The sequence below is a fragment of the Oryctolagus cuniculus genome, chromosome 1 (assembly GCF_964237555.1).
Source record: "Oryctolagus cuniculus chromosome 1, mOryCun1.1, whole genome shotgun sequence".
Classification (NCBI taxonomy): domain Eukaryota; kingdom Metazoa; phylum Chordata; class Mammalia; order Lagomorpha; family Leporidae; genus Oryctolagus; species Oryctolagus cuniculus.
In genome coordinates this window covers 14461436-14474043 of record NC_091432.1, presented here as the reverse complement: position 1 = coordinate 14474043, position 12608 = coordinate 14461436, and the positions used below count along the sequence as shown (strand labels likewise).

Below are 12608 nucleotides of genomic sequence, written 5' to 3'. Positions count from 1 at the left end.
CTTCTGGGAAGTTCACTTTGCTAAGATACAGACTCATTGCCGTTTGTGGGGTGCTGTTCAGAGCCATTTGGGCTTGCTGGGAAGAAGAAAATGAAATGGTAGGGAATAAAAGCAATTTGGACTAATTGAAGCAGGAATTGTTGAGGTCAGGACAGTTATGCAAATATTAAATTTGAGATGGGAGGGAAAGAAAGTCCCCAAAATTGAACTTTAGATGCCAAAAGGAATTCTAAGAAATGTTGGTCAGTTAGCCATAGGAGTCAGCAAAGTAACACTGGTGTGTCTCTATTTAATTTTTACTTTAGTTTCTATATTTGAGAGGCAGGCAGATAGTGAAATAGAGCTCCCATCCACTGACTCAGCCTTCAAATGCCTTCAGTATCCAGGACTAGACAAGGCTGAAGCCAGAAGCCAGGAACTCAATCCAGGTCTCCTTTGTGGGTGGCAGGGACCCAACTAATTAAGCCATCACCTGCTGCTTCCCAGGGTTTGCATTAGCAGGAAGCTTGAATTGGGAGCTGGAGCTGGGACTTGAATCAAGGCACTCTGATAAAGGATGTGACTCCCAGCTGGTGGCTTAACTAAGCCACCAAGCTAACACCTACCCCTGTATGTAAGGTTATTATTATTATTTTTTTAAGATTCATTTATTTATTTAAAAGCATTACACAGAGAAGGAGAGGCAGAGAGAGAGAGAGGTCTGCTGGTTCACTCCCCAGTTGGCTGCAATGGCTGGAGCTGGGCCAATTAGGAGCCAGGAGCTTCTTTCAGGCCTCCCACATGGGTGCAGGGACCCAAGGACTTGGGCCATCTTCCACTGCTTTCCCAGGCCACAGCAGAGAGCTGGATCAGAAGTGGAGCAGCTGGGACTCATGAGATGCCAGCACCGCAGGTGGCGGCTTTACCTGCTACGCCACAGCACCGGCCCCTGTATGTAGTTTTTAAAGAAGGACAGAATAAATTATCATCTAGTGTATGAATATTATACTGCTTCTCACTTCCTTGAAAATGTAGAAGTAAGATTTTTTAACCTGGGCTTTCTAGCCAGAAGCTAAATCCCTCAAGGATCTAGAGTCAGCCCTTGTTTTTCTCTTTGTGCTTCTGTTTTTTTCATAATCATTTTCTCTTCCTTAAGCTCAACATGTTCAGTGTTGTGTTCTTCATCATGGTTTGTGTAAGGAGGTGTAAGTCTTTCAATGTCACAATGTGTTTTGGTTTGTACTGTTATGGCTGATATGTAGAATCAAAATTTTAACCAAGGGACATATCTTAGTGTCCTTGGAGGAGTTGTGCTGGGTCAGAAGGGTTATGTACAAGACCAGATTGACACTCATAGACCTGCTTGTTTGAGGAGTGTTTTGAAAGGCAAAGCCTTTGTAGAAGCAAGCTAGGAATTCAGGAGACAAAGTAGTTTTGTGTCTTTCAGCCTGTGTTCTTGAGGTAGGGCAGGCAGAATCCTTGTTCTTAATTTGCTAATCTGGAACCATTGAAGTGCTTGGCTGGTTATACCAGTTTGCCCACAGAGTTGTCCTGACATATACATTTTCTTAACTGATAGTTGAAATGATTTAACCTACTTTGTCATTCCCTGGTGCCAGCATGGTAGAGGCCCTCTTTATTCCATGGTCTCTCAGCCCCAGGAAAAAGGATTTTGGGGGACAGCAATACTATTTGGAATTACCGACTCTAATCCAAAACTAGAAAAGCCTTAAGTCAGTTTCCTTTCATGTTAGTTGCCTTAGGACCAATTTCTGGGCTCCCTTTTTCCCCTGGGGTCTCCCTGGCCCACCTTGTGGAGGCATAAACATCCTCTTTATCACCCAGCTCTTAGTACGGCTGAAGTTTTCATCTTTTTTTTCATCTGTCCATAATATTTCCTCTGAAAGCATAGGTTATCTAGGTTGAGGTACCACGGTTCTCAAAAACTGTTCCCGTTGGCTTTTACCCCTTTTGCAGTTCAATTCTTAGTAGATACCCCCCTATTTAAAGCCATATTCAACCTAAAAAGATGAAGAGACAAGAGGAAGGCTGTCTTTGAACCAGCTCTTGTTTGGGGCCTTCCATCTGTAACTACTTGGCCATCCTTATGTTCTCTTCACTAGGTTAAACTGGCTGTTTTTATACTGTATAAACCCAAGGTGAGGATTCCTTTGGGACCTCGAGGACCGGGAACAGGAGGAAGAGTCCTTTTCAGCTAGTAGATATAATTAATGGAGTCATGTAGACCTCAGCTAATTATGACCAATTTACATTGCATGTTTCTTTGTCAAGTAGGGAAAGCTTTGAGTAGAAATTACCATTTGGGTTTGGTCATCAAAGAAGTAGTGATCTTGTGCCCGAGAAGTTTGAATAGAACAATTGAGGCCTTCCCCCAGAACCCTAACCCCACAGATTCACTGAGTTTTTCTGGTACTAGAACTAAGCAGGAGTGGTGGGCATCCTGTCTTAATTGTTTTCTTTTTCACTATTTAGGAGTGAGGGTATCTGTTGAAGTAACTCTTTCCATTTTGGTTAGGTACTAGACTGCATTTCATATGATCCACTTGGATCCTTCTCTGTCTTAGTTTAGTCTGTGACTGACAGTGGGAGTAGTGGTAAGTAGATAAATGGGATAACCATTGTTTGGGAGTTAGGAGACTGGAACTCTGTTAAGCTTTGTAGACCTTACTACTTCCTCACACTGTAGTGAGGAAATTGACCTGGAGCAGTTTATTTAAGCAATATGACCTTCTCAAATGCAGTCTTACATGGATTCCAGTATAGAAAACATAAAAAGAGTGGGCCTGCCCTGATTAAAATGAGACTGCATATAGAAGTCTCTTTTGGCTGAGTTAGTTAAATCAGTGTCTCATATTTATTTCTGAAGTAAGTGGGGGAGGAGGTGTAGTATCTGTGTCAGGTGATCCTTTAAGGGAAGAATAAAATCAGTGTTGTCCAGAAGTCTGGGATGGTCTTTTCAGTATGTCATCCATGGTACAGCTTGCTTTTCAATTTCTGCCTCTGGGCTCTTCCAACCCTTTTACCCACAGAGAATTGAGCAACTCTTATTTTTCTCCTGTAGCTGTGGAGGTGCTAGCACCTGATCTGAGTGGGAGTAGCCTCCTGATTTAGGGGATTAATTGAGCAGTAGTTTCTTCTGCCTACATCCAGGAATAAGGCCTAGGTCCTACATCTAGCATTCAGCTACTTGAAAATCTGGGTTACAGAGGCAGGTATTTTCAGAGAAACTTAATCACCTGCAAGGGGAGAAATTGTTTTCCCAGGAGATTTTTAGGAAAGCAGTCCTTTATAAATGAGGATCCCCAAGAGCAGGAAGTAGGACATTCATTTCAACCTTCTGTCATCAACCAGGAACACAAGTCATAGGCTCAAAAGCAGTATGTTAGGCATTGGAGGAATGCATAGACCTATTCTTAAGGAGCTTAGTGTTTCTGTTTTAAGTGTTCTTGAATCCTTAGTACCATACATAAGGGAAGTAGAATTAAGGATGAAGGTAGACTTGGAATGATAATTGATAGTTCATCATGTTATTTTGCATCTGCTCTCCAGTGAATGCTCAGTATTAAGCCAGCTGGTTTAAAAAGAATTCAGGATCATTTCAAATATTCTCCATCTCATATTTGTACAATATAGCTGAATTAACAGAGTTGGAGAGTTTCTTGTGGATTGCCTAAAGCTACATAGCAAGCATTCATTGAGGCAGGATTAAAATCCAAAAAATTTTTTTTAAAGATTTATTTATTTTAGAGGCAGAGTTATGGAGAAGCAGAAGCAGAGAGAGATCTTCCATCCTGATTCACTCCCAGAGGGCCACAACGGCTAGAGCTGCGCTGATCCGAAGCCAGAAGCTTCTTTCAGGTCTTCCACGTGGGTGCAGGGGCCCAAGGACTTGGGCAGTCTTCCTCTGTTTTCCCAGGCCATAGCAGAGAGCTGGATCGGAAGAGGAGCAGCCGGGCCTCCAACTGGCGCCCATAAGGGATGCCGACCCCTTCTGTTTTTTTTTTTTTTTATCTCTAGGAACTTAACCATTTTTTATAATTGGAAGTATTAGGGAGGACTAGGAAACAGGGTTTCAGGGTTGTGGCTGTTGAAACCCACCCTCAATTTTATATGGTCTTGAAAACAAGAGTGCTGAATGGGCAGGCAGAAGAACCTGTTCTACCTGGGGTGGTGTAGATCTGGGAGTCCCACCAATGAGTCAGCCAATCTTCTGGGCCATTGCTGGCCACTCCCTAAGCTTTTGGAGCTCTGTGATTATTGCTGTAGTCTGAGGACGAGCCCCAACAACTCCTCTTTAGCTCTGGCCTCATCATCCATCAAAGGCAACAGATTCAGACAGGCCACATGGGATGGCCACCTAGGAATCTGGCGAAGTACGATAGCAACGGAAAGCTTCTCTTCAAGCCAAACAGAGTATTGGATAGGACAGGAACAGGTCTTGTTCACACATGCCTCTCCATAATGGGGTGAGAGTGCTAAGGTCAGAAACAGTGGGTCTGTGAATCTAAGAATGAATACTGCCCATTTTGTTGTTTGCATTTTTATTTCTAGATTCTGTCACTGTGGGGACAGACTTGCCTTAGGCCATGGATATTGGAAATCAGTTCCAGGATTATATACTTCAGCTGGGGTGGGTTGATAGCAAGAATGTTCTAGGGTTAAAGTTAATCATTCCGAGGTAGGTTGGTAAGATACTCAAGATGCTCAAGAAATTCGGGGTATTGCTTTGTTTGGAAATGAAACAGAAGTGTAGGATCAGAAAAATCAGGGCCTGTGGGAAGAGGGCTGATCTCATTCACCTTAGTTTCCCGCAGGGATGGAGGGGACCCATCAAGAAGGTCAAGAGCCTACAGTAGCCACAGTGGCCGATTCTGGGAATAAGACTTTAAAATCATGGGCACTTCAGCGTTCTAAGGATTTAATTTCTTTTTCCCTTCTAATTATCTTCCCAGGCTGTAGCAGTCAAGTGAGTCACCCATTCTCTTCTTCCCCAAGCGGAAATTGAAGCAGCAGCTAAGTCCTAGGGAGGGGCTCTGACCTGGATGACTGGTTTTCAGTTTCTCTCCCTCCCTCCTAAGGAACCTACGAGGTCAGGCATTGGGGTGGGGCCACTCAGGGATTCTGCCTTGTTGCTTCTATTGTACCTAAGCCCTGAACCAAAGAACTCAACAGAGGAACAGGCTTCACTGGGGTCTTTATTTGATGACAGCGTATAACTATGACTGAAGGTCTGTTTTGTCCTTGAAATTTGTGTCCTTGCTCCAACTTCATTTTTTTCCCAGTTATATTCTGAACCATCAAAGGAAGCCAAGTGTTAATTGACATTTGCCATCTAAAAAACCTGATGCATAATAAATATGTGAATTTTTTCAATGAATAGCTGAATGGAATCTGAATAGATGGTGGTGGTAAAGATTTATGTGATACATTGTAACTCTCTGAATTGTTCTGAATTACTGTTGAGAGCTGTGCCATTTGTTTTGTTTTGATGGAATAAGATCGTCTTTCCTGACAGAATCCAGGACTGTTGTAGATTAATCCTCCAGAATCCATGCTCTCTTGTTCTTCTGGTCCCTTCTTTCTTTCCTTCAGTGAATTCTTTTCTGGCTGGTCTGGATAAAGGGGACAAGGACAGATGCTGTCCTAATTCTGGAGATTAAGTTCTCAGCCACAAAACAGATTAGGGTATTTGGGCATTGTTTATGGTGGGAAGTTGTCTCTGAGCTAAGACAGATGAGAGGTGTTTGATACTACACAAACAGCACAGCAGTTTCTTCTGAAACTTCCAACTCCCAGGAAACCAGCAGAGAAAGGAAGAGCTCTTGAAGTATTTCCACTTACCACTCACATCCTGAAAGAAACTCAGCTTAATCCTAGACACTCTTCATAGTTAAACAAAAAATCTACCTAAAGCTTGGCTCTTGATTTGAATGCTGTGGAATACCGGATATGTTCAGCGAGTTTCTGTTTTGCCACAGGGTTTGGGAATTAGTTGGTCTGGTATTTTCAACTCCTGTGCTTCATTTTTCAGATGTCAGGTGTCTAGTTTTTTCTTTCTTTCTTTTTTTTTTTTTAAATTTATTTATTTGAAAGAGTTACACAGAGAGAGGAGAGGCAGAGAGAGAGAGAGAGGGAAGTCTTCCATCTGCTGATTGGCTGCAATGGCTGGAACTGCACCAGTCTGAAGCCAGGAGCTTCCTCCAGGACTCCCATGCGGGTGCAGGGGCCCAGGCACCTGGGCCGTCTTCTGCTGCTTTCCCAGGCCATAGCAGAGAGCTGGATCAGAAGTGGAGCAGCCAGTACTCGAACTGGCGCCCATATGGCATGCCAACACTGCAGGTGGCAGCTTTACCTGCGATACCACAGCTCTGGTCCTGTTTTTTGTCTTGATATTCATACTTATCTATGTTTTTAAAAATCTTCCAACCTTGAGAACTGCTTTCAGTTAAATAAAACTCTCAAGAATCAGTGAAGAAACTCGAGGTAATATAGAGTGGTTCAAAGCTTGCTGGATAGAGGGGGGTTGGAGAGGCCAGTGGTATCCCATGCTTTGGGCCAGTGTGCAGGTCAGTGGAACATGGCTGGGATCCAGAAGCCTCAGGCTGCTCCAGAAAAGGGAACGTAGCTGGTGTTAGTTATATAGTCACTGGTTCTCTCATCTGACTAGAAAGATTATTAGGACAGATTTCAAAACCTAGAAAGAGGCAGGCATTTGACCTAGTGATTAAGGTACCCGTATCCCACATTGTAGTACTTGGCTTAGTGTCCTGATTCCAGCTTCCTGCTCATGCAGACCCTAGGGGCAGTAGTGATGGCTAAAGTAATTGGGTTCCTGGCTTCTAGCTTCATCCCAGCCTGCCCTAGCCCTGGCAATTGTGGGCATTTGGAGAGTGAACTACTGGGTGGGAGTTTGGTCTTTCAAATATTTTTTTCAATGTGTGGAAAGATTTCACAGGAGAAGAATAAATCTGAATACAGACCTTAATACAAAGGGTTAAAACAGAGATTCTGAGTCTTATACCTTAATCTAAAATGAGTAGTTCCTAGGGAAATTGGACCTACTTGATGGAAAGGATAAAGGTAATCATTTGAGGGGGTTTGATGCTGTGGGCTAACAGATTAAGCCACTGCTTGGGTGGTCTGTATCCCATATCAAGAGTGTTGGTTCAGGTCCCAGCTGCTTGACTTCTGATCCAGTTTCCTGCTAATGTTCCTGGGAAGGCAGTAGATGATGGCTCAAATACTTGCTACCCACATCGGAGACCCAGATGGAGTTCTGTCCTTGCTTTGGGCTGTCTCAACCTTGGCTGTTGCAGACATAGGGGGTAAATCAGTGAATGGAGGCTCTCTCTCCCCCTCTCTCTCACTCTGCCTTTCAAATAAGTAAGTAAAAAGATAAATCTTAAAAAAAAAAAAAAAAGGATTATTTGGGACTGCAATGGTAAACTGTACCAAGTATGGTGGGGGGGCTGAGTCCTTACAGATTTTTTTGAATATTGTTAGTATACAAAGTGGTGGAGGCAGCTTCTTACTTTCTTTGTTCTTTGTTCAGGTGTCCAGGACTAAGTCTGAATGTGTCACCTGCAGTGCCCATCTACAATGCAATTATGTTTCTCTTTGTTCTGGCCAATTTCAGCATGGCCACCTTCATGGACCCAGGCATTTTCCCTCGAGGTAAGATCTTCCCTCTCTTGGAAGCTCCTTACTAACTCTGAAAAAAATGGTTGGTCTTTCACAGTTGGTCTTGGGCCTTCAGAGTCCTAGGATTAAGGGATACTTGTATAGTCTGATGATGAAAAGTCAAGGTCTTCAGGAATAGGTGTCATAACTTAGAGCTACGTGATTCACTTTGGGTCACTGATTCATCAGGAATCTATTTGGAGTATGTAGATTGGGTGATGCTGCTAGGTATGACAATAGTCCATGATGAATCAGATAATTATAACCATCTCAGATCTCTAAGGGGAAGAATTACACAGTCAGATTTCCTTTTTCAAGAATAATTATTTTATGAATGTTCAGAGGGTCTGGCATTGTGTCCCAGTGGGCAGAACCACTGCCTGCATCACCAGTATCCCATACAGGTGCCAGTTCAACTCCTGGCTGTTCTTTCTGTCCAGCTCTCTGGTGATGGCCCCAGAAAAGCAGCAGAAGATGGCCCAAGTGCTTGGGCCCTTGCCTACCTGTGTGGGAGACCTGGAGGAAGCTTCAGTCTGGCTCAGCTGTGGCCATTGTGGCCACTTGGAGTGAACCAGTGATGGAAGATTCTCTCTCTCTTTCTCTCTCTCCCTTTCTCTGTGACTCTTTAAAAAAAATCTTAAGCAAAGAAATATACAGATACCTTTTGGGATGCTGTGGCAATAATATGAGAAAAAACCAGGTGAGAACTTGAATTCTCAAGAATTCAAGAAATAGAATTTCAGAAATAGAAACAATTCAAAAATAGAATTTCAGAAGTAGAATTTGTCATGACAGCTTATTGAAGGAAAGTGAGAAGCTGAAAGAATTGTCTAAGATAGTTTCAAACTTCTAAATTGTTAGATAACTTTGATGCTGAGTTATAAGATATTTGGAGGGAATACAGACAGCACTCTTAGACATGTTGAATTTGAAATATTTATGGGTCATCCAGGTAGTTACCTGGTAGGCAGCTGGGTAGTCAGAGTCAAAGACTGATTTAAGAGTCTTTGGCCATGTGGAATTTGAAGCAACAGGAGTAAGATTGTCCAGTGAAAGTAGAGTGAGCTTAGTAAGGAACTAAGATCAGACTTGATTAGCACTAAAATTTTTATAATGAGCAGAGAAAGAGTCACTGAAGAGATATTCAGCATGAGTGAGAAGGTTTTATAGGGGCAGAAAGTGGAACAGCGTGGAAAGTTCATGGAGTAGCTCTTGATTGATGGTATCAGAAATTAGATCAAATAGTATGAGAACACAAAATTTCCCATTGGTTTGGTAACTAATAATTGATCTTAAAAATATTTTTTAAGTTTTTTTTTTATTTTTTATTTAAAAGGTAGAGTTACAGAGAGGAGGAGGAAGAGAGAGAGAGAAAGAGATATCTTTCATCCTCAGGTTTCACTCCCTGAATGGCCACAATGGCTGGGGCTGGGCCAGACTGAAGCCAGGAGCCCAGAGCTTCTAGGTCTCCCATGTGCGTGCAGGGGCCTACAGACTTGAGTCATCTTCTGCTGCTTTCCCAGGTACATTAGCAGGAAGCTGGATCAGAAGTGGAGAGCTGGGTTTCTACTGGCACCCAAATAGGATGCTGGTGTCATAGGCAGAGACTTAACCTGCTATGCCACAATGCCAGCCCCCAAGAATAATTTTAAAGTGCATTTGTGTATGTATAAGGAAGGGATACAGATAAATTGTGTTTGGAATGCAGTGAATAAGAAATAAGGAAGCAGAGTCAATGAGTATTAAAATTATTCTCTGAGGAAGTAAGGAAAGAAGGTAAAACATGTATAATAGATGGTAGAGAAGGGGTTTTTTAGGAGATGGGAGACTAGCATGCATGTAGCATGAACAGGTAGTACCATAGAAGAGAGAGAAGCTGAAGTTAAAGACGGGATAATTGAAAGTGAGCTTCTAAAGGAAGGAGATGCTTTCTAATATACAGTGGAAAGTTATGTGTGGAAGAATTAGGCTGTTTCTATGATAGGAAGTAAGAGTAGGAACCATCATCAGTGGAAAGAAGAGAAGTTGACAGAAGTTGTTACTGATGACATGTAATTTTGCTTTTAAATGTGAGGTATGTTTTAAGAGTGAGGAGTGGGACTGGCATAGTAACTCTGTTGATAAGAGGTTTTTCTGAAATTCATTGTTCTCCCAAAGTCTGCGTCATTGTGTTTCATCATTTGTGACTTCTGCCTCAAAGATTAGGTAAGAAGAAACTTTGTGTCCCTAATGCCAACGTGTACTATTTTAAGCTTTCATTGTCCATTCATCAAATATTTAGTGATCTACTTACTCATAGATGATACTATAGTTGTCACTTGGGATGATTTCTCTCTTTTAAAAGATTTATTTCCCCAAATGCCTATGATAGTCCAGGGTGGGCCCAGCTGAAACTGGAAGCTGGGATCTTGGTCCTGGTCTCCCTTGTAGGTGGCCCTGTTGCTCCTCAAGGTCTGCAGTAGCAGGAAGCTGAATTGGCAGCAAAGTAGCAAGGATTTGAGAACCCCAGGCACCCAGTATGGGATGTGGGTGTCCAAGTGGCATGGTTCAAAATTGCACCCACTGGGCTATGAGTTCCTCAAAGGAAGAAGCTGTTTTATATATATAAATATAAAATTTAGTTTCATTTTACTTGAAAGGCCCAGTTACAGAGAGTGAGAGAGAGGTCTTCCATCCCTAGGTTCACTCCCCAAATGGCTGCAATGGCCAGGGCTGGGCCAGGAGTCAGGAACAACTTCTAGGTCTCTCTTGGGTGCAGGGGCCCAAGCACTTGGGCCATCTTCCACTGCTTTCCCAGGTGAATTAGCAGGGAGCTGGATTGGAAGTGGTGCAGCTGGATTGGAAGTGGTGTGAACCAGTACACATTTGGGATGCCAGAGTCATGGGCAGTGGCTTTACCTGCCATACCACAATGGTGGCCCTGGGATGATTTCTTTAAAAAACCACTGCCTTCACAAAACTGTCTAGAAAGAAAGAAAAGATGTTTATGTGAATAAGTATACTATGTGATAACTTATGAGATTAATCTAAGAGATATAGTACTTAAGAGGAGAAAGAGGAGCTGGCATTGTGGTACAGTAGTTAAGCTGCCACCTGTGATGCCAACATCCCATATTGGAGTGCCATTTTGAGTCCTGGTTACTCCGCTTCTGATCTAGCTTCCTGCTTAATGTGACTGGGAAGGCAACAGGAGATGGCCCAAGTACTCACATGGGATACATGGATGGTATTCCTGACTCTAGCATTGTGACACAGTGGATTAAGCCGCCACTTGCAATACCAGCCTCCCATATGGGTACTTGTTTGAGTCCCGGCTGTTCCACCTCCAATCCAGCTGCTTGCTAATGTGCTTGGGAAAGCAGTGGAAGATGGCCCAAGTCTACAATGGCCAGGGCTGGTTCAGACTGAAGCCAGGAGTCAGGAGCTCCATTCCATTATCCAACATGGGAGAATATATTCATAATATATAAACCAAAGAATATTAGCACGTGCATTTGAGAGCCACTTCCTGAGTCATTTTCTCTTAGACCTCATTTCCCAATGGAGAATGAATTGCTTCCTCATCTGTGTTCTAGTAGTGTTGTGTACGGAGTTGATCTCACAGTATTTATGGTTCAAAATTGCACGCTCTGGGCTATGAGTTCCTCAAAGGAAGAAGCTGTTTTATATATATAAATATAAAATTTAGTTTCATTTTACTTGAAAGGCCAGGAGACACAGATCTTATCCAATGGTTCACTCCCCAAATGCCTATGATAGTCCAGGGTGGGCCCAGCTGAAACTGGAAGCTGGGATCTTGGTCCTGGTCTCCCATGTAGGTGGCCCTGTTGCCCTTCAGGGTCTGCAGTAGCAGGAAGCTGAATTGGCAGCAAAGTAGCAAGGATTTGAGAACCCCAGGCACCCAGTATGGGATGTGGGTATCCAAGTGGCATTATCCTCTGTGACAAACACCTGCCCCAGAAACCATATTTTATTTTAAAAATTTATTTATTTGAAAGGCAGAGTGACAGAGATATCTTCCATTTATTGGTTCACTCCTTAAATCCCCAGTAGCCAAATCTGGGTCAGGACAAGTGCTTGGACCATCTTCCACTGCATTTCCAAGCACATTATCAGGAAACTGTATTGGAAGTAGAGTAGCTCAGACTTCGACCCGTGTTTCAATATGGGATGCAGGCATCACAAACTGAGACTTAATGCACTATAGCACAAAGCCCACCCTAGAAGCCATGTGTGTGTGTGTGTGTGTGTGTGTGTGTGTGTTTGTAAAGGTTTACTTATTTGAAAGTCAGAGTTTCAGAGAGGGAGAGACATGTCTTCCATCCACTGGTTCATTCTGCAAGATGATCACAACAGCCAACACTGGTCCAGGTCAAAGCCAGGAGCCAGGAGCTTTTAGGTCTCCGACATGGGTAGCAGGGGCCATCTTCCGCTGCTTTTCCCAGGCCAGCAAGGAGCTGGATGGGAAGTGGAGCAGCCAGTACATGAACCAGTGCCCATACAGGATGCCAGCCCCCAGAAGCCATATTTTAAACACCATTGCATTCCTTTTTTTTTTTTTTTAAGATTTATTTGTTTATTTGAAAGGCAGGGTTACAGAGAGAGAAGGAGAGACAGACACAGAGAAAGAGATTGTTCATCCTCTGGTTCACTTCTCAAATGGCTGTAATGTCTGGGGCTAGACTGATCCGAAGCCAGGAGTTTCTTCCAGTTTCCCATGTGGGATCAGGGGCCCAAACATTTGGGCCGTCTTCCACTGCTCTTCTAGGCCATTAGCAGAGAGCGCTGGATCAGAAGTGGAACAGCTGGGACTCAAACTGGCACGCATATGGAATGCCAGCACTGCAGACAGTGGCTTAAACCTCTACACCACAGTGCTGGCCCCATCATTGCAATATTATGCTTACTATAGTTTTGACATGGTTGTC

General features: G+C 43.2%; 1 protein-coding gene and 1 long non-coding RNA gene across 2 annotated transcripts in view; both read left to right on the top strand.

The window, feature by feature from the left end:
• Positions 1-12608, top strand: part of ZDHHC5 (zinc finger DHHC-type palmitoyltransferase 5) — a 30110-nt gene that overhangs the window by 6581 nt on the left and 10921 nt on the right. The window contains exon 3 of the mRNA XM_002709166.5: positions 7553-7674. Within this exon, the coding sequence (XP_002709212.1) occupies positions 7553-7674 (122 nt within the window). The remainder of the gene's footprint in view (positions 1-7552; positions 7675-12608) is intronic.
• LOC138848927 (uncharacterized) lies at positions 7681-12578 on the top strand. Its single transcript, XR_011387104.1, has 2 exons — positions 7681-9203; positions 9838-12578. It is a non-coding gene; the product is annotated as an uncharacterized lncRNA (long non-coding RNA).